The sequence below is a fragment of the Dipodomys merriami genome, unplaced genomic scaffold, assembly GCF_024711535.1.
Source record: "Dipodomys merriami isolate MVZ:Mamm:240054 unplaced genomic scaffold, mDipMer1.0.p SCAF_14, whole genome shotgun sequence".
NCBI lineage: Eukaryota > Metazoa > Chordata > Mammalia > Rodentia > Heteromyidae > Dipodomys > Dipodomys merriami.
In genome coordinates, this window is record NW_027202715.1 from 2,175,824 (window position 1) to 2,197,770 (window position 21,947).

A 21,947-nucleotide genomic window follows, 5' to 3' on the forward strand; every position below is an offset into this window, starting at 1 on the left:
CACTTTAGTAAAAAGCTCAGAGGTGAGGCTGGGAAGGTGGCTCAGTGGTAGAGTGCTTGCCTTGCATGCACGAGGCCCTGGGTTCGATTCCTCAACACCACATAAGCAGAAAAAAAAGCCGGAAGTGGTACTATGCTCAAGTGGTAGCGCACTAGCCTTGAGCTGAAGAGCTGAGGGACAGCGCCCAGGTCCAGAGCTCAGGCCCCATGACTGGACCCCTCCCTCCCCCCAAAAAAAAAACAACAACCTCAGAGGTATCTAAGAATAAAACTTGAGTAAGATAATCCCATAAACCTCATGGATGTTAAAATGAAAACTAGAAGCAGCTCAATTTACAGCTCAGGTTGTAGTTTCTGAGTCTATTGGTAGGTGGTTTGAACTGAGATGCCAGCCGTGGCAGGAAAGTATGTGATACTCTTAACTCCAGTATACTACTCAGAAAAGGCTGGAAGTGGCACCATGGCTCAAGTGATAGAGTGACAGCCTTTAGCCAAAGAAGCTCAGTGACAGCAGGTAGGCCTTGAACTCAAGCTCCAGGAGCAGTGTGCATGTGCACGCATGTGTGCGCACACGTGTGTGCGTGTGCACACACACGCACAACACACACACTCACACACACAGAGGCAGATGTGCTGGAGCATCCCTTAATCTTAGCTACTTGGGAGGTAGAAGCAGGAGGATCTTGAAGTCTAGGCAAGCCTGGAAAAAGTTAGCATTGAGACCCTGTCTCACAAACAAAATATAAACAAAAGGGTAGGGAGTATTGCTCAGGGTAAAACACACACTTGCCTTACTTATTATTATTAACGTAATTAGTTTGTTAATTAATTAAAATACTTGAATAAACATTTTACCAAACAAGATATAGACTGGATGAGCATATAAACTGAAGCTCAGCACCTTTAGTAATAGGAAAATGCACATTAAAATCACAATGTCAGGGGCTGGGACAGCGCCCAGGCCCAGAGTTCAGGCCCCACGACCAGACCCGCCCCCCCCCCCAAAAAAAATCACAATGTCAGAATGACTAATACAAAAGGCAGACAACAGCAAGTGTTGGTGAGAATGTGGACAAATAAAATAGTATGGCTACTTAGGAGAATGATCTGAGGACTACCAAGTTTGAGACATGACCTGAAAAATAACTAAAGCAAAAAGGGCTAGAAGTGTGGCTCAAGAGGTAGAATGTCAGCCTAGAAAGCGAAACACCATGAGCTGAAACTCCAATATTGTCAAAAGCAAATAAACAAAATTAAACATAAATATAATGTATGAGCCAGCTCTCCCACTCCTCCTCTATTTTTTTTCCCTGACAATACTAGGACTTGAATTTAGGGCCTAGGCATATCCATTAGCTTTGTTGCTCAAAGCTGGTGCTCTACCACTTGAGTCACAGTTCCACTTTTGGCTTTTTTTTTTGAGGTGGTTAGTTGGAGATAGTCTCATAGACTTTCCTGCCTGGGCTGGCTTCAAATCTCAATTCTCAGATCTCAGCCTCCTAAGTAGCTAGGATAACAGGCATGAGCCACTACTAGTACCAGGCTCTTAGGAATCTTTTTTTTTTTTTGCCAGTCCTGGGCTTGAACTCAGGTCCTGGGCACTGTCCCTGAGCTTCTTTTGCTCAAGGCTAGTGCTCTACCACTTGGACACAGCACCACTTTTGGCTTTTTCTGGGTATGTGGTACTGAGGAATTGACAGGGCTTTATGCATGCTAGGCAAGCACTCTACCACTGAGCCACCTTCCCAGCCCTCCTCGGAATCTTAAGAGAGAAACAAAGGTCCTCATAAAAACCTGTGTGTAAATATTCATAGCAATATTATTCATGACAGCCCAATTCAATTCAACAACAAAACAAAAGTAACATATCTAAACAGGGATTTTTTTTTTGTCAGTTGGGGGGCCTGAATTCTGGGCCTGGATGTTGTCCTTGAGCTCTTCAGCTCAAGGCTAATATTCTACCACATTAAGCCACAGTGCACTTCTGGTTTTCTGGTGGTTAATTGGAGATAAGAGTCTCATGGATTTTCCTTCCCAGGCTGGCTTTGAACTGCGATCCTCAGATCTCAGCCTCCTGAGTAGCTAGGATTACAGGCATAAGCCACGAGCGCTCAGATGGATGGATTTTATAGTAGACAAATATACCTCAATATAGTTGTTTTAAAAACTAAAAGGCAGCTAGAGAAGATGAGAATAAGGATGAGGGAAATGTGGCTTCCTCTGGAGACAGTGTTGGCAGGCCAAGGATGAATGCAAACACAGTATAATGGATGAGGCCCTTGCCCTGGCTTTAAATCAGTCATAGCAAATTCATCTGCCAGGAGTCAATTCAATTGCCCAAGTTTCCTCTATGGCCCATTGAAAAGATAAAATAGTTTTCTTCCTTCTTTCTTATATAACATGACTCTCACCTAGCTTATCATCTATCCTCTTTATGGAGATGCTTCATAAAATAAAGCCCCAGACTTCTCTTCAATTGCAGCCTGGCAGCAGGGAAAATTACACCCTTTCTGCTACTTATATTTCTACAAGTAGTTCATGTTCCTAAAACATCATTTTCTTCATATATTCATCTCTCCTACTGACAAAATGTTAGTGATTTCCTGTTGCCTCCTGGATAAATCCCCAAGCTTCTCAGTCTAGGACAAAAGGCTTCCCACCATCTCTTCCATAACTTGATTTACCAGTTTTTTCCCTTAGAACTGCAGGCTGGACCCTGGCAACAATGGCTGGCTTCTTGTTTCTCCCAAACCCTGTGCTTTTTCAAGTCATGAGAGATAAGGAGCAACAATGATCAGGATCATTAGTGCAAAGTTTATGGGGTCTAGAAGAAAACAGACCTTCCTGGCTTTGGATCCTGGTATCACTTTGTAAGACAATGTATGATCTCTGCTAAATAACTAAGGCTTATATGCATAGCTGTTAAACAGGATTCTTGTGGTAACTAGGGAAAAGACAGGAAAAATGGTCAGCATATAGGTATGGTAGATAGTGGGCAGCATTAAGCCAGCAGGCTCATGTCTATAGAACTAATGACTATGAATTCTTTTTTTTTGTTTTGTTGGTTGTGGGCACTGTCCCTGAGCTCTTCTGCTCAAGGCTAGTGCTCTACCACTTGAGCCACAGCATCACTTCTGGCTTTTTCTGCTTATGTGGTGCTGAGGAATCGAACCAAGGCAAGCACTCTACCACTGAGTCACCTTCCCAACCCCATGAACTTATCTTACTAAACTCTGATATAGACTCTCTTCTCTGGCATGTGTAGGGCTAGGAAAGAGGAAAGGCTGAGGTAAATGAAACTGGGGAAACTTTGAGAAACAAATACCTAGACCTGCCCATGGAGCTTCTGATTTAATTGGTTTAAGGAAGGTCCTTACAACCACATTTCCTTAAAATTCCCCTAGTAATCCTATTGTTGAGAAACATTGCTTCAGAAAAAGTGCTTAGAGAAAGAACATTTTGCTATGGGAATGACAGGTCCTAGAAGAGGAACCTGCCTTGCATTTTAGTCAAGGTTCTGGGTATACCATTGATTTATTTTTCTCTGTCTATATTCTCAAAAGAACAATGGTACCTAACAAGGTTGACAGAAAGTCCAAAACAAACAAATGGGAGAGGAAGAAGGAATAGAGAAGAGAGAGAGAGAGAGAGAGAGAGAGAGAGAGAGAGAGAGAGAGAGAGAGAGAGAGAGAGAGAGAGAGAGAGAGAGAGAGAGAGAGAGAGAGAGAGAGAGAGAGAGAGAGAGAGAGAGAGAGAGAGAGAGAGAGAGAGAAAGGTGGGGGAAGCTGTCATGCATTACAAGGCCATTAGGTTATATGCAAGTATTTTTTGGTCTGGTTTGATAGTGCCAAATGAAAACTTACACAATCATGTTAACAAATCCAAAGTGGAATAAAAGAAGCAATTAGAAAGCAGATGGTGATTCCTTCTGAAAGGAAAATAGTTCTAGAGAGATGGACTAGTAACCTGAGGAGAAAGGCCCTTTATTAACTCTTATTTTAGTTAATTGTTGTGTTCACAACTATTTAATCAACAGGAAAGGACAATCAATCTTAATCTCTTAGCTGAGCAGGCTAGAAATTCTGGCCAGAAATAATTTAGCACTGCAGACTTCCAATTTCACAGAATTTGTCCTTTCACTGCAGAGCTCTTTTGCAAGGTCTTCATGTCCAAAATCAACTTTTGCCAAAGCTAAGACATTATGCCTTCAAGGGAGATGACTCTAACTCAATTTATTGCTTTTAAATATAAACTCATCATAAAATATGAATTACCTATCATGATAGATAGCTAATTTAAGGCCAAATCAATGTCTTGGGCCAATCTTAAAAGTAAATCTGGTTAGGCTGGACATACAGCTTAGTGGTATGACACTTGTTTTAGCATGTGTGAGGGTTCAATCGCAGCACAAAAGCAAGCAATCAACAGCCCCTTCCACAAAAACCATATGCCAATAGAAAGGAGTGTTTCCTAATGCAAGTCCTGTGCTTCCAGCAGAGTAGCTAAAAAATCCACTGAACACTTGTAATCAATTTTCTGAAATTACTATTTCCACAAACACAAGCTGGGGAATGGATGGTGTAGGAGTGCTCTCTGGGAGAGAAGTGTTTTTCTCCCTCACTTTCCAGTAATGACAAGATTTCCTCACAGCCCAGAGAACACGTGCTGCAGGAACAGGCTGGCCTGAGTTGGGAGCAGCTGGCACCTTCTTTCTGAGCCTAGCCTGTGCTTGATTGTAGTCCACAGCATGGGGCAGAGATCTTTTCAGCCTTTCAACATCCAAGACAAGGAGGAAAACGTGGCTGAGCAGTGCTTTCCAGCAACAATGGTGGAAAATGCTACTTATGCAGGACTTCTTACATAAACATTAAGAAAACTGGGAGAGCCGGGCGCCTGTGGCTCACGCCTGTAATCCTAGCCACTCAGGAGGCTGAGATCTGAGGACCGAAGTTCTAAGCCAGCCCTGGATGGAAACTCAGTGAGACTCTTATCTCTAATTAACAATCAGAAAACTGAAGTGGCACTGTGGCTCAAGTGGTTGAGCACTCACCTTGAGCTGAAGAGCTCAGGGACAGCGCGCCCAAGCCCAGAGTTCAAGCCCCACAACTGACTAAAAAAAAAAAAAAAAAAAAAAAGGAAAACTTGGACAAACACTAGCTATCCTATTACTTATGTCCAGTAATTGAGTTTTTTAAGCTTGAATGGTCCTACTGAAAGCATCTGGGATAAACTCAATTTTGTAACAAAGTTAAATAATTTGTCTATAATGTCCATAGGTGCCTCCCCAAAACAAAGACTAAAAAACGTATGAACAAAAAGGATGGTTTCTTAATTCTTCATTGCCTCCAGCAAAGAGGAAGAGTCAAGACTTTCAAAAAGCTCATGTCTACCATATCACACTACCTTGGACAATCTCCCATAGAACATTTTTAGTGCCAGCTCATGGTCAGTAATAAGGAGATAAGGCTGGGAATGAGAAGATCTGGGTTGCACTTTAGTACAGCACTGTTGTGTGTGTATGTGTGTGTGTATGTGTGTACATGCTTGCTCATGTGTGTGATTTTGGAAGTCAGGTTTCTGCTTCAGTTAGTTCACCCCAGCTGGCAAGGCTCACCAGGTGCAGTGGGTGCTGAAGGATGTCAGAGAGCAGTGCTGATTGGAGAATGCACAAATCCACTGTCTTCAAGCTCAGTGCTGCTCTAGACTTGTTCTCATCTCTTCCTAAATTTTCTTCTTTGTTTTTTTCTTTTTGCCAGTTCCTGAACTCAGGGCCTGGGCACTGTCTCTGAGCTTCTTGCTCAAGGCTAGCACTCTAGAACTCAACCACTTGAGCAACAGGGCCACTTCTGGCCTTTTCCGTTTATGTGATATTGAATAATCAAACCTAGGGCATCATGCATGCTATATAAGCACTCTGCCATTAAGCCACATTCTCAGCCCTTCCTAAATTTTCTACAAATATTACTATCAGTCTTTTTGTTCCAACACTTGCTCCTTCTCAAATTGTTCTCCATAAAGTATTTTGGAGACTGTCCATTTTCCAAATGCTGGGATTATAGGTGTGTACCACCATGCTACACAGGGCTATTCTGTCAACATATACACAACTGAATCATTTCACTTCTCAGCTGTTTAGTAGCTTCTCATGTCACTGTGAATGAAGACTACTCTTCTTTTGTACCTATAACAAGTGTGTCCTGGTCCTACTTTCTCTTTCTCTCTCTCTCTGACTTCTTCTCAGTCATTTTCCTTATTGTTCAGTATAATTGAACCATACTAGTCTCTGTTCAGTTTCTCACGTGAGCCACGTTGGCCTTTCCAATGTGAGATGAAAGTTGGTGGCTCCATCTCACCTCTCCATATTCATGTGTGACTGTATTTGGAGACAGAGCATCAAAGAAAATAATGAAATTAAGTGAGGTCTCAAGGGAGGGCCCTAATATCATAGGATTAGTTTCTTTATAAGAAAAAGCATCTGTCTCCCCATGCATGAGGAAAGCCCTTGTGGAGACAGTTTTCAGACATATGAAAAAGTAAATTTCTGTTGTTAAAACCACTCAGTGTGTGGTGTTTTATTATAGTGGCCAGAAGAGACTAATAAATTGCCTCAGAGATTTTTTTCATACAAGTGATTTCCCTCTGCCTAGACCTGTCTCTTCTTTCTTCCATCTTTTCTGTCTCTCTTGTTTCTTTTCCTTTCTACTTTCATTTACTATGTCTTCTAACTGGACCACTCTACCAAGCAGCTCTTCCGTAGCTCACCAATTATTACTATTTCACCAAAGCCAAGCCAACAGATGTGTTCATCTTTTTTTTTTTCCCTTCCTTCAGCTGTGGGACATGAACTCCAGGCTTGGGTGCGGTCCCTGAGCTCTTTTGCTCAGGGACTTTGACCCACAACTCTACTTCCAGTTTTCTGGTGGTACATTGAAGGTAAGAGTCTTATGAGAACTTTTCAGCCTGGGTTGGCTTCGAACCATGATCCTCAGATCTCAGCCTCCTAAGTAGCTCAGATTACAGGCATGAGCCACTAGCCCTCAGCTAGATGTGTTCATCTTTACCTTACTGGACCTTCTGTTAAATAGGACATTGTAGATTCTTCAGCTCTCCAACCCTCTTCCTTGGCTTTGATTTTACTACTCTCTCTAGGCATTCCTCCAATTCTTTTTTTTTTCAGTCCAGTCATGGGGCCTGAACTCTGGGCCTAGGCGCTGTCCCTCAGCTCTTCAGCTCAAGGCTAGTGCTCTACTACTTGAGCCGCAGCGCCACTTCTGTTTTTTTTTTTCTTTTTGCTTATGTGGTGCTGAGGAATCGAACCCAGGGCCTCATGCATGCAAGGCAAGTGCTCTACCACTGAGTCACCTTCCCAGCCCTCCTCTAATTCTTTCTGTAGGTTTTTTCCAAGTTGTTTAAATATTGATGTTCTAAAATGCTGAAATAGGGACAAAGGATGACCTGTTGCAACCATGTTATCCACAATATACTATGTCGGAAATGAACTTTACAACTTGGGGGAGGGGGAGAAGTAGGGAAGGAAGGGATAGTGGGAGAAAAAACAAAGGAGTGGGTAACAATGTTTGACAAGAAATGTACTCATTACCTTACTCATGGAACTGTAACTCCTCTATACGGTATCTTTACAATAAAATAAAAAATATTGATGTTCTAATGGATTTCATCACTGGTCCACAGCTTTTTTTTTTCTTCTTCTTCTGTATAATATCCTCTTTGGGAAATCTGTTCTCCTGGTGTTAACTATAACCATGTATTTGATGATACCAAATATAGCACACCTCTGAGGTAGACTGAATATCATCATTACTACTTGGACAGTGAACAGGTATCTTAAACTCAAGGCATTCATAACTCAATTCTTTATCTTCCCATCCAAACCAGCCTTTCTTGAAATTTTCAATCTTAGTGCATGGTGTTACCTTTTGCCTAAACAAGAAACTGCGGGATCTTCCACATACTCTTTCTTCTTCCTTAACCATTGCTCATGATTCTTCTCCCTTTAGGTTGGAGAGACTGATTATCTGTAATCCTTGCTTTATGACACACATATATTCTTGTGTGAGTGCTTTTGCAGTAACTGGATGTTCCCATGCTTTCTTTCCTTTCTCCATCAAAGCGACCTACCTTGCCATCTTTGAAGTGCTTCTTGAGCTGCTTCTGCATGGCGGTCAGCTTCTTGGACTGCACTCCACTGTAAGCCAGTAGCATGCCGCCAAACTGCCTCTCAGTAATTCTCCCATCCACAGGGTCATTGCGTTCAAACTGTGAGGAAAATAGTAAGAATGGTCTTGAGTCAAATGGGAAGAATTTTGCTATGTGGAACAATCAGTTGTGTTAGATGGCAGAAAATAGTGCATGGCTGGGGCTGTATTTTCAAAGTACCAGTTGTAGCAAGAACTGAAAAAAAAAACTAAGAAAAAGGTCTAGATTCTTATCCAGGATTTAGGGAAGTTGTCCAAGTACTCTGGGCTCCAGTCTTCTCATGGAAAAAACAAAACTGCTTGTGTGTTGGTATGAAACTGTTACCATGAAACACATTACTCTGGGGCTGGGAAGGTGGCTCAGTGGTAGAGCGCTTGCCTTGCATGCTTGAGGCCCTGGGTTCTATTCCTCAGCACCACATAAACAGAAAAAAAGCCGGAAGTGGTGCTGTGGCTCAAGTGGTAGAGTGCTAGCCTTGAGCTGAAGAGCTGAGGGACAGTGACCAGGCCGAGTTCAGGCCCCATGACCGGACTCCCCCCCCCCCAAAAAAAAGAAAAGAAACACATTACTCTGTAATAATATGCACTACTAATAAAAAACAACATCAGAATAATAACAGTAGCAAAAGAAGGCAGAACTTCTATAGCTTCTTATAGTTCTCACACATCAGAAGCATGCTGGTAAGGATAGACCCACTTTAAAGCTCCACATAAATTTATGTCATTATTAGTAATAAATACTCTCTAAGATCAACCATGGGCCTGTTTCTTAGAGAAAACTAAAAATGTAACTATTACAAATTTAATTAATTATGCCTACAAGGAACTCAATTTGAGTTCTTTTTTTTTTTTTTTTGTCAGTTGTGGGGTTTGAACTCTGGGCTTGGGCGCTGTCCTAGTACTCTTCAGCTCAAGGCGAGCACTCTACTGCTTGAGCTACAGCACCACTTCCAGTTTTCTAGTGGGTTTTTTTTTTATTGGTGATAAGAGTCTCACAGACTTTCCTGCCTGGGCTGGCTTTGAACCATGATCCTCAGATCTCAGCCTCCTGAGTAGCTAGGATTACAGGCGTGAGCCACTGGCACCCGGCCTCAATTTGAGTTTCTTTCTTTTTTTTTTTTTTACAGTTTTTTTTTGGTCCGATCATGGGGCCTGAACTCTGGGCCTGCGCGCTGTCCCTCAGCTCTTCAGCTCAAGACTAGTGCTCTACCACTTGAGCCACAGCGCCACTTCCGGCTTTTTCTTTTTGCTTATTTGGTGCTGAGGAATCGAACCCAGGGCCTCATGCATGCAAGGCAAGTGCTCTACCACTGAGCCACCTTCCCAGCCCCTCAATTTGAGTTCTTATAGATGTATTTTATGTGTGTGATTCTGGAGTTTGAACTTTTTTTTGAGTAATGCATTTTCAAGTTTTCTTCAAAATGACAACCAAATGTTAGGAAATCAGCACAGTTTAGAAAAAATACATAAAAGTGTAGGATATCTTCATTAGATGTACTAACCTTAAAGCTACGGAAAAGTCAGTGAATAAAAATGCAGATAGAAAAGTTAAGAATAAAGGGCCAGTAGTTGATGTAAATGATGTCAGAAAATCAAGAGTTTCATTTAAAAATAAGACAAGAAAGCTATCTCAGTCCTAGCTGTAATGCCAATGATACTTATGAACACATGAACAATACAATGGCTAAATGTGGGTCCAGTAATCAAATAGAAAGCAAAACAAATTGAAGATGAAATGGCAGTTACAGGAAAACTCTCAGATTCCTACACAGCAGCCTAATCCTGTTTTCATGAGAGGCATATGCATAGATGTAAGATTGTGCTGAGTAAGGTCATATCTAGCATGTCTTCTAGTTGCCTAGTACTTGTATTTGTCGTTGTGGGGCACAGAAAAATGAGAAAATTATCTTTCTGTCCTTAGGGATCTCACCTGAATTTGGTATGGGGAAAAGATTTACACATGAGACATAAAATACGAAAGTACATAGTCAAGAATCAATTCTCTCAATTCTCACTTCCTCAGTTGACTTAGTAAGGTGACATACATCTTATTTCTTCACTGATGAGATCTTATTTCACTGATACATCTTATTTCTTCACTGCAGTAGCAGTGAACAAGACACAAGAACCATATGGTAATAATAGCAACCATTTACTGAGCAAGTGCCCTGAGCCAGGTAAGATCTCCACACTCTTTCATCCAATCCCTGACAGTTCTATGTAGCAGTTATTAGCTCCACTTTGCAGACTAGAATACTGAAGCAACATGCAGCCACATGTGACTGAGTGGGGGTTCAAACTTGGCCTTGTCTGGGTGCAAAGACTACCTCTCAATATCATACCATTTCCTACTTCAAAGCAGAAGTACACATGCAACCTCAACCTGTGGGACAGCAATAGGTTGTTTTGGGTGAACTAATACAGCCATAGGGCTTATAAGTCATCTGTAAATGAGCTGCAAAGCTATTTGTAAAGAAATCAGCATCATCAATACCAAATGAAAACCTCCTTTTCTACCCAACGACTCAATATTTCATATCTGTCACATCATCACTTCTATATAACTGATTAATTTTTGACAATACCAAACATTTTCAGGATTCAATTTTAGTTTGATTGATGACTCAATTTACCATCTTGAAACAAAACAGAGGACTGACAAAATTTTGCAAGTGGGCATACTTTCTTCAATGTTTAAATCAGGGTTTCAGTGAAATGTGATACATGGGCAAAAACTGGGAGCTCCAAAATTCCTTTATGGGCAGTAGCCTCTGCTTTGCAGGCCAGGTTTAAACATTTAAAGAGCTCATTCTTTCCTTAAGTGGAGGATTTCAGAGGTGAGACAATCACATATGTTTGTGTTATGTGAGTTTTCAGCTCTATCTCACAAGATAGATTGGAGTATGAAATTTTTTTTTTTTGTACAGAAAATTGGCAGCAGCTGCAGCCAGCTTAAAACTTCTGAAAGGCCCTTATTTTCCCTTCTCCATAGTGGAAAGACCTCACCTCTTAACATTGCAATTCTAATGGAGGCCCCAAGTAACAATTCCAATGCTCACATTAGTACTGGTAATGGTTTCTATTATTAAAGTTGTTTTTTTTTTTGAGACATGTTCTTACTTTGTTCTCTAGACTGGCCTCAAACTTGTAATCTTGCTGCTTCAGTCTCTCTAATACTATGATTTTTAAGTAACTAGAATGGAAAAGACTTAAAATGATAAACATTTGTCTTAGCCATGTAGTATGGCCTATTTCAAAGCTTACTACTTCAGCTCTGTACGTGCATTTGGGATAGCAGCTTTCTGTTTAGGTATATAGCATTTTCTGAAGCAAGGCTGTCAAATTTCTGAGGTTCTTTTCAGGACCTGGATGGAACCTAGGGCCTTGGGCATACTAGGCAAATGCTCTATCATTGAGTTATGGCCCTATACAATTTTTAAACATGGCTGAAGTAGGCTTTGGAGTTTTGTTTCACACATCAAACTGCTAATAGAAGCAGATATGAACAAACACCCTATTGATTCAATATTCTTTAGCCGAAACCTATTACACTAAGCTGAGGGAATTTTGTAGGTGGTATGTCAAGGACGTTTATTATGGTTACATTTCAAAGGCAATAGGCTAAACATGACATGGTTGTAGGGATCAAGTATGTATCTTAGCCTGGATAATCTTGTGGATGTACTCCCAGGGCTGTATGCATGCAATCAATCCCTGAGGCCAGAGAAGGGCCATTGAGGAAAGGCACAGGTCATTATCAATTTATCACAACATAGAAAACTGCTAACAGTGCAGCTGGAAGCAATTTGAATCTTTGGATTCATTTAACTTAGTCAAATGTATGTTCCATTTAAGTTGGCACCTCTTATGTTCTCTCTCAGTGACAATGAAGAAACCCCATTATATTTGATCCCATGGCAAAGAATATGTGCATTCCAACATTGCTACCCCCACCCTTGCCATCTGCATCACTTTCCTGTGTTAAAATAAAAGATGAAATAATGCTAGGCTTAGCACTTCCTTTCTGCAGCCACTACCGCTTTCTCAAATGCATACAAGCTGTTGTCTCCCTGTTTTTCCCCAGGGGAACTGCAAAGCAAGCAAAGAAGGGCCAGGAAACAGAAGCCAAAAAACTGTCATGTAGGATTTTTCTTGGCTTTCTCTCCATACTGCACCTCCAATTCCCACCCTTGCCCCTTGTCAAGAGAAGGCATAGCCTTTTGGAAAGACAGATGGTCTACACCTATCTATATGGCATGACCTGAGGAAGATGGGAAGCCAGGAAGAGAGGAAAATTTTGTATTATGGATAAATGCCAGAAATGGGGTGAAAAATAGTAAAAAGAAAGAAATCACTATTTGCAAGTGGGTCATCATTTATTTTTTAATTAGAAAAACTTGGATTTGAACTCAAGGCCTAGGCAATTGCTAGGCAGGCACCTTACCACTTTAGCCACACTTCTAGCCCAAGGGTCATCATTTATTAAAGACCTTTAGAGTTAATGTAGGCCTACAAATAAATGTAAACTTTAATATTGTTCTCTTTCATACAGTTTCTTTTCAAAAGACTTTGTCTCCTAGAGTAAATCCTACCATTTTATAAATATTTCAGAATGATATATATATATATATATTTTTTCCCCCAGTCCTGGGGCTTGAACCGAGGGCCTGGGCACTGTCCCTGAGCTTCTTTGGCTCAAGGCTACCACTTTGAGCCACAGTGCCACTTCTGACTTATTCTGTTTATGTGGTACTGAGGAATTGAACCCACGCTTCATGCATGCTAGGTAAGCATTCTACCACTAAGCCACATTCCCAGCTCCTCAGCATGTTAAATTTCTTGATAGGCCTTTTCTAGTTTCTGCACTGCATGATTAAAGATAGCAAGGCAATCTCAGGCCACTGAGCTATACACATCTGTCTTTCAACCTAGCAGTACATGGCCTTTGAGATTTTACCAGTGCCACATCTGCTACTGTCAGGAGTCTCACCGTTAGGATAATCCGAAGGAAAAACAAGCACAAGCAGCATTGGTTACTATAAATCTATCTAGTAAGCATGACACAGGTATTCAGAGGTTGAACTGAAATCTATGTTTCTGCAATTGGATGGGAACACCAGAAAGCCCACATTGCCAGAAGCCTTAATTTTCTTGATCTCTAAATATAAGAGGAATCTTCACTGTCAGCACATTAATATGGTTCTTTTGGCAAGTTGAGGAAGAAAACCTACAAATTGGAATGGAGGCAACATAGTTCACTGACCTCAGCAGGAGCCAAAATAATCAGAAATTTGGACCAGACTATCAACGAAAGCTCTAGACTTTTCTTTTTTTCCCCTAGACTTTTCTAGATTTTCTGTTTTTCTCTTTGTGGTGCTGGGGATAGAATTCAGCCCATTGTGTATGCTAGGCAAGTGCCCTGCTACTAAGCTACTCTCCCCCCCCGCCCCCACACACACACAACATAAATTGCTAGACTTTCCTTTTTTTTTTTGGTTGGTCATAGGGCCTGAACTCTGGGCCTGGGTGCTGTCCCTTAGCTCTTCAGCTCAAGGGTAGCGCTCTACCACTTGGAGCCATAGCACCACTTCCGGCTTTTTCTGTTTATGTGGTGCTGAGGAATCGAACCCAGGGACTCATGCATGCAAGGTAAGCACTCTACCACTGAGCCACCTTCCTAGCCCCTAGACTTTCTTAAAGACTTCTTCCATGTAAAAATTGTTCTAGTTGGGTAGGGTGGTAAATGTGCATATAGTTCTAGCTACTCAGGAGGCTGGAGTGGAGTGGATCGAACACGTAAGCCCACAAGTTTTACACTAGCTTGGACAATATAGTAAGACTGAGTTGTTTTGTTTTGTTTTTTTTTTGTCGGTCCTGGGGCTTCAACTCAGCCTGGGCGCTGTCCCTGAGCTCTTCAGCTCAAAGCTAGCACTCTACCACTTGAGTGGTTTATTGTAGATAAGATTCTCATGGATTTTCCTGCCCAAGCTGGCTGGGAACCCTGATCCTCAGATCTCAGCCTCATGAGTAGCTAGGATTACAGGCGTGAGGCACCGGTACCTGGCTAATTTTTTTTGCACCGGTACCTGGCTAATTTTTTTTTTAGATTTAGGCTACTGGTCAAATCAATCCCAATCATAGAGTTAGACAGAAAAAGTTATGTCAGTAAACAGGAAGATAACTTGAACATGAATTTACAACAGGATAATCAGAGATTTGACTGTGGGTACCATGTAAAAAGTATTTTAGATCTGGAACAAAAGGTTTCAAAGATGGGTAAGTTTTGATTTCATGCCACAGAAAGTAATATATTAAAGTGCCTAAGAATATGTGTTTTAGAATCAGCAAGAATCAGCAAGGCCTGCATCCAAATTCTAGATTAACCTAAACTTGCTATTGTGGCTTTAGGCATACCATTTTAAAAGCTTCAAAAATTTCCTTACCAAAGATGGAAATTAAAAGAGATAATATATGTATAGATTGTAAGAGATGATGCATGTAAACAGATTAGCACAGAATTTGATGTCCAGTTTACAGTTAGTAAATGCAACAGTGGTTTTTCCTTTTTAGTTTCATAATTAATATTTTTTTATTACCATGGTACTATTTCCCAGGAAGGTCATAGTTTCAATGGATTATTCTATTCATAGTGAGTAGTAATTAAGTTCAATTACTATTTCACATCCTTCTTTTCATAATTCCTTCATAATTGTCTAGTTTTTGTGTATAGAATATTAAAGGGCAGAAAAAACATAAAAGTATTGCTTATAATCTAACATGTAAAGCTTTTAAAATGGAGTTGGATGAAGTAGAGTACCAACTTAATAAGGCCTGTACCCTCGCCATAATTACCATAGAAAAATTGGCATAATACGGGAATTCAATAAATATGTATTGAACAAAACATAGACAAAACCATAGAACATCAACTCAAGACACTTGTGTCTTATTGTTGTGTCCTACCTGTATCTGTATTTATCTTGTAATAATCCATATTTCTACAATATTGGTTTCTGTAATAGGCTTAAGAATGCCATTTGTTATGGCTAACCAGGAACATATTTGAGTGTTTATACTCTGTCAGGTAATAACTAAGCTTACAAAATTCTTCCAATGCAATACAATAGGCACTGTTATTCTATTTTATAGACAATAGAATATAAGCAGAGATAAGTAACTTGCTCACACAATTAAATATGGGGAAAATTCTCTTTAATATCTTAAAATATCTTAATATCTTTAAAATTCTCTTAATATCTTTTTTTTTTTTTTTGCCAGTTGTGGGGTTTGAACTCAAGGCTTAGGCTCTGTGCCTGGGCTCCTTTTGCTCAAGGATAGGGCTCTATTACATAAGCCACAGCAACACTTCTGGCTTTTTTCTGTGATTAATTGGAGGTAAGAGCCTCTTGGATTTTCTTGCCCACACTGGCTTCCAACTGCAATCCTCAGATCTTAGCTTCCTGAGAAGCTAGGATTACAGGCGTGAGCCACTAGCAATTCTTATTTTAAAGGAACTATGAATCATTCCCTCCCTTCCTCATTAAAAAAAATGCTTAGATTCAAGTTTTAATCCTCTAAAAGGATGAAGAAACTATTTATACTTACCTTACTTGGCTTTTTTTTTTTTTTTTTTTTTTTTTTTTTTTTTTTGCCAGTCCTGGGGCTAGGACTCAGGGCCTGGGCACTGTCCCTGAACTTTTTTTTTTTTTTTTTTTTGCTCAAGACTAGCACCCTACTACTTGGGTTACAGGCCCACTCTGGCTTTTTCTGTTTGTATGATACTGAGGAATCAAACCCAGGGCTTCATGCATCCTAGGCAAGCATTCTACCACAAGCCACATTCTAAGCCCTCTTAGCTTTTTCTTACTTTCTTCTTTAAACTTTACTTGCTTTTTTTAAAAAAATAAAAACATCATACTGAATATATTCTGCAATCTTTCTTTTATTTTTATCCTGGTACTGGGACTTGAACTCAAAGTGTTGTGCTCTTACAATTTTTTTTTTTTTCACTTAAGGTTGGTTCTTTACCACTTGAGCCACACTCTACTTCCAGCCTTTCAATGGTTAATTGTAGAAAATATTCTCATGGGCTTTTGTTCCTGGGCTGGTTTTGAACCAGATTCTGATCTAAACAGTGCTTTGCTTTATATGATTTTGGTTATAGTTCCTTAAGATGAAGGCTCAAACTGAAGAAACTAACTACAATTTAATATTCCATCAATGAAGTTAATATTTCTACATGGAACTGTTAAAAATTTCAAGCTAGTTTTCCTTTAAGATAACTCTTAAGCCAGGCATGGTGGCTCACGCCTGTAATCCTAGCTACTCAGGAGGCTGAGATCTGAGAATCAAGATTCAAAGCCATCGGGGCAGGAAAGTCCATGAGACTCATAAAATAAAATAAAAATAAAAACCACTAGAAAACCGGAGGTGGCGCTGTGGCTCAAGCAGTAGAGCGCTAGCCTTGAGCTGAAATGCTCAGGGACAGCGCCCAGAGTTCAAGCCCCATGACTGATAAAAAAAAAAAAGTAACTCTTAGTAAGTAGATATATCTCCCATTTCTGCTTTGAGTAACATGTAAAGCCCCAGCCTTGGATTATATATTCTTGTGGGATTTCAGAGGCCCAATATTCAGATTTCAAGGACGCTTTTCTTTTTATGTGAGATGACAAGAGTTTTGGAAACAGAAAAACTGTTGAAAAATAAGTATAAACTCCAATTATAATAGGGAAGAACCAAGGACTAATTGAAGTAGGAAAGCAAACTGCTATTTTCTCTCTCCTGAGGGCCAGTTTGCTTTGCTCTAACCCCCACCTTTCTGTAGATAGAGCTCTAGGATATTGTCTAGATTAAATTACAGCAGATTTCCATACTGCATTTGTCCTAGCACTTCTCACCAGTTTGTCAACATTCACACAGGAGCTGGAAATCTACTTTGTGTATTACTTGGTATCTAGTAGGCCCTGTTTCAAGTTAATGTGCTGATGTTACCTAAGGGTGTGGCAGATTGTGGAAGTCAATAGCTAATGTAAAAGCTGTTAAGAAATAATAATAATGATAATTTAGACACAGAATTGATGTTTGGCTTGGCAGTTCATAATTGACCACTTCTTCATCACTGTGGGTGCTGAATAAAGAAAAAGGAAAAAGGCTGGAAGTGGTAGGGCACACCTATCATTACAGCACCTGGGAGGCTATGGCAGGAACATTAAGAGTTCTAGGGAAGCTACAGAATAAGACCTTAAAAAAAGAAAACTGAGCCAGGTGCTGGTGGCTCACGCCTGTAATCCTAGATACTCAGGAGGCTGAGATCTGAGGATCAAGGCTCAAAGCCAGCCTGGGCAGGAAAGTCCATGAGACTCTTATCTCCAATAAACCACTAGACAACTGGAGGTGGCGCTGTGGCTCAAGTGGTAGAGTGCTAGCTTTGAGCTGAAGAGCTCAGGCATAGTGCCCAAGCCCAGAGTTCAAGCCTCATGACTGACAAAAGAAAAAAAAGAAAAAAGAAAAGGAAAACTGAAGAGCCAGGTGGGGGGTGGCCCATGCATGCAATCCTATCTACTCAGAAGGCTGAGATCTGAGGATCATGGTTTGAAGCCGACTTGGGCAGAAAAGTCCTTGAGACTCATATCTCCAATTAACCATCAGAAAACCCAGAGTAGCACTGTGACTCAAAGTGATAGAGCTCTAATCTTGAGCTCTATCTTGAGCTCAGGGACAGAGCCCAGGTCCTGAGTTCAAACCCCATGACCACCCCCCAAAAAAACCCAAAAAACAATAAACAAAAAACCTGGAATCAAGTGTCAGTCGTGTATGCTTATAATCCTAGCTACTCAGGAAGCTGAGATGTGATTATTGAGGTTCAAAGCCAGCCAGGCAGGAAAGTCTGTGAAAATCTTATCTCCAATTAACCACCAAAAAGGCTGAAAGTAGAGCTGTGGATCAACTGGTAAAACACAAGCCTTGAGCAAAATCACTCAGAGACAGTGCCCAGGCCCTGAGTTCAAGCTCCAGGACCTGAGCGTGCACGAGCACGTGTGTGTGCGTGTGCACAAGCGCACACGCATGCACACACACACATACACACACACACACACATACACACACACACACACGCAAACCTAGAACCCAAAACCCACCCTCCAAAAATAACCCACCCAAAGAAATCAAATAGCTTTAAGAAATAATCTTAGAGACAAAGGCAAAGACTTCTTCATCTGTCATCATTACTGAATAACAGAAAACTAATAAGTCTGAATGTCAAAATAATTAGAGTATCAAAACATGTCTAATAGAAGAAAGGAGTAAAAATTTTTAGTGGGCTCCATGAAGCCATAAATGCACTAAAACAGTGTAAAACTCCATGAACTGTGCTAATCATGTGCCTGTCTTTTTTTTTTTTTTTTTTTTTTTTGTCAGTCATGGGGCTTGAACTCTGGGCCTGAGCACTGTCCCTCAACTCTTCAGCTCAAGGCTAGCGCTCTACCACTTGAGCTACAGTACCACTTCCCCTAATGTCTTTTATAGCAACAAAATGCAAACACAGAGCTGGAGGAATGGTTCCAGTGGTACACAAGGCCTTGAGTTCAAACCCACATATCTTCTAGAGCTAGGAAAACACAATCCTTTTAAGCACTTTATGTTCTGAAGGAGGTGTTCATCAGCTGTGACAGGACTTGGAATAACTCCTGAGTCTAGAGGAAGACTTGTTTTATGCTAAGCACTTGAGATATTTTTCTTTATGTCATTTGTCCTGTTTGAGATGTTGCCCCTTTTCATCTACTTGTACAAATCTTGTCCTTCCCTGAACTTAACTTCTCTTTATGGCCCTACTGATGATTCCAAAACATACTAAATCTTCTGGAGTCTTCTGAGCTGTTCTAGTAGGTACGGTCTAAATTCAACAAAAGAGTATGCTTTGCATTTTATTGTGCTTTATTTTTAAGAGTTCCTGTATCTCTCATAACATGATTTTAAAAATAATTTCTTTTTTTCCTTCCTTCCTTTTTCTTTTCATTCTTTTTTTTTTTTGAGACAGCATCTGTCTATGTAGCTGAGGTTGCCCTCAATCTTACAAAGTAGACAGGCTGGTCTCAAATTCTTTGTCCTCTGGCCTCTACCTCTGTAGTGCTGGGATTACAAGCATGTACACGGCATCCAGCTACATTATATACTTGTTTGTTTGTTTTTGGGTCGGTCGTCGGAATTGAACTCAGGGTCTGGGTGCTGTCCTTGAGCTCTTTTGCTTAAGGCTAGTGTTCTACTGCTACTTTTGGTTTTTGAGTGGTTAATCAGAGATTAGAGTCTCATGGGGACTTTTCTGTCTGGGCTGGCATCGAACCCATATTCTCAGATCTCAGCTCCTTGAGTAGCTAAAAAAAAAGATTATAGGTGTGAGCCACCGGTGCTTGGCTACACTATATATTTTTTTGAAAAAAGAGTCTATTCCTTGTGTTGTTTGTCCAGAGAGCTGGGCTACACAGCATTTGCTCAATAATTTTGGTTAGCTGAGTTAATGCCTCATTAAAAAATTGACCTACCATTTCTGGATTTATCATCTAATAGGTATGCAAGATACATTCTCCAGGCTAAAGTCTTGTATACCTAAGAGGAAATGGTGCCACTTCTTTAGAACTGATAATTACTTCCAGTGGGGGAAAATCCTTAAGTTGCTCCTAAAGTTTGAAGAAGATAATTAGTGTGGGCTCTGCTTGCAATGGAACAGTACTTGCTTTTGCTGAGTCCAGTTATATGTAAAATTCCTCAGCAATATTCAGCTCACATCTAACAAGATGAAAAGAAACAATGAAAACAGCTACGTAAATCAACAAGCATACAGGAGGTTGGTTGTAGGCAGGATAGGCAATGACAGACTTTGCAGGCCTAAACAATTTGTACTCAGAGTCTGAAACCATGCTAGAATGATAAATGAGGTGAGTGGCAGGTACATTTATTCATTACAGTGAACTCCCCCCCCCCACAAATTCATCAGTAAAATTCTCCTTTTTCTGTCAGTTGCTATTAGAAAACTCTACCATGCCATCAATTTTTATAAAATTCAAGACAAGATAGATGTCTGAAAATCATCAGAGTCACAGTGGCCCATTAGGAAAATGAGAATATTTTGATCAAAACACAGAGGAGCCCACTCATCTAAATTAGAAATCCAAATCAGATGATCTAGATTTAAGTCTTCAGTCAGTAAAATTCCAGTTTGGTAACCTGTGGGAAATACTTTATGTAGCATTATATACCCTTTGGGCTCTCTGAACAGATTGGGATGCTTTTCCTGCATCTACAATTCACATCAAAGGTGCTGACAGGTGGTTTTGATGCTAGTATATCACAACAGCAAGAACAATCAGACTTCTGCTTGGGCTTAGTGGGAAGTTTAAGTTAGATAGTACATGCGAAACAGTTAGAAGTAAGATATATTTACATATATACATATAATTTTTTCCACACTTTTATAAAATCTCTGAAGTTAACAGGCTTCTTAAAATTATTATTGGCCAGCTGAGTGTCAGTGGCTCACACCTGTGATCCTAGCTATTCAGGAAGCTGAGATATGAGGATGGTGATTAGAAGACAGCCCAGCAGAAAAGTCCCGTGAGACTCTTATCTCCAATAAACCACTCAACAACCAGAAGTGGTACTGTGGCTCAAGTGGTAGAGTGCTAGTCTTTTTTTTCTTTTCTTTTCTTTTTTTCTTTTTCTTTTTTTTTTTGTCAGTTGTGGGGCCAGAACTCTGGGCCTGGGTGCTGTCCCTCAGCTCTTAGCTCAAGGCTAATGCTCTACCACTTGAGCCACAGTGCCACTTCTGGCTTTTTTCTGCTTATGTGGTGCTGAGTAATTGAACCCAGGGCCTCATGCATGTGAGGCAAGCACTTTACCTCTGAGCCACCTTCCCAGCCCAAAATGCTAGTCTTGAGCACAAAAAGGCTCAGGGACAGTGCCAGGCTCTGAGTTCAAGCCACACAACAGACGAAAAAAAATTATGATTGGCTAGGCAGCAGTTGTGACATTCTTGTCACTGTCTGCAGAAGCTTGTCAAAGCTTGTAGAATGGATGTCAGTGTCTTGGAAGAATGTTCCAGATAACAGTGAAGTATTCTTTCATATATGCTATATCACCAATGGCCTTCATGGCTCAAGAACAATATAGTGCTAGAAAACAGATATTCATGATTTAGAGTCAAAAAGAAAGCCAGAGTTGGTTCAAAAAGAATTGAACTCATTAGTTGACTCATGTAACTGAAACCACTCTGTATATTACCTCTATAATAACAATAAAATATATTAAAATTTTTTTAAAAAGGAAGTCAGAGTTGGACCTCTGATGCAAAGACGTTTTAGAATAATTTATTTATTTTACTTCTATTTTCCTTTTAAGTACATACAAGAATGACATACAATAAAAATCTAAGCCTAAGGAGCATTTTAGTTTTGATATTTATTCCTAGGGGAAAATATTTTTAAGTTGCTCTTTGTTTTTTAAAAAATTTAGTTTGTGTCAGTTTGTAAGGCTTGAACTCAGGGCCTGGGTGCTGTCCCTGAGCTCCTTTGCTCAAGTCTAGCACTCTACTACTTTGAGCTATAGCTCTGCTGCCAGCTTTCTGGTGGCTCACTGGAGATAAGAGTCTCATGGACTTTCCTTTCTGGAGTTGGCTTTGAACCATAATCCTTACATCTCAGCCTCCTGAGTAGCTAGGATTACAGGTGTGAGCCCTCAG

The 21,947-nt window shown here is 40.4% G+C and overlaps 1 protein-coding gene and 1 long non-coding RNA gene across 2 annotated transcripts in view; one reads left to right on the forward strand and one right to left on the reverse strand.

Annotated features, from left to right (window-relative positions):
• The window catches only part of Micu1 (mitochondrial calcium uptake 1), a 152,409-nt gene that overhangs the window by 21,667 nt on the left and 108,795 nt on the right, over positions 1 to 21,947 (reverse strand). The window contains exon 9 of the mRNA XM_070020528.1: positions 8,139 to 8,276. Coding sequence (XP_069876629.1) covers positions 8,139 to 8,276 — 138 coding nt within the window. The remainder of the gene's footprint in view (positions 1 to 8,138; positions 8,277 to 21,947) is intronic.
• Positions 1 to 21,947, forward strand: part of LOC138825888 (uncharacterized) — a 40,758-nt gene that overhangs the window by 15,599 nt on the left and 3,212 nt on the right. The window lies entirely within an intron of this gene.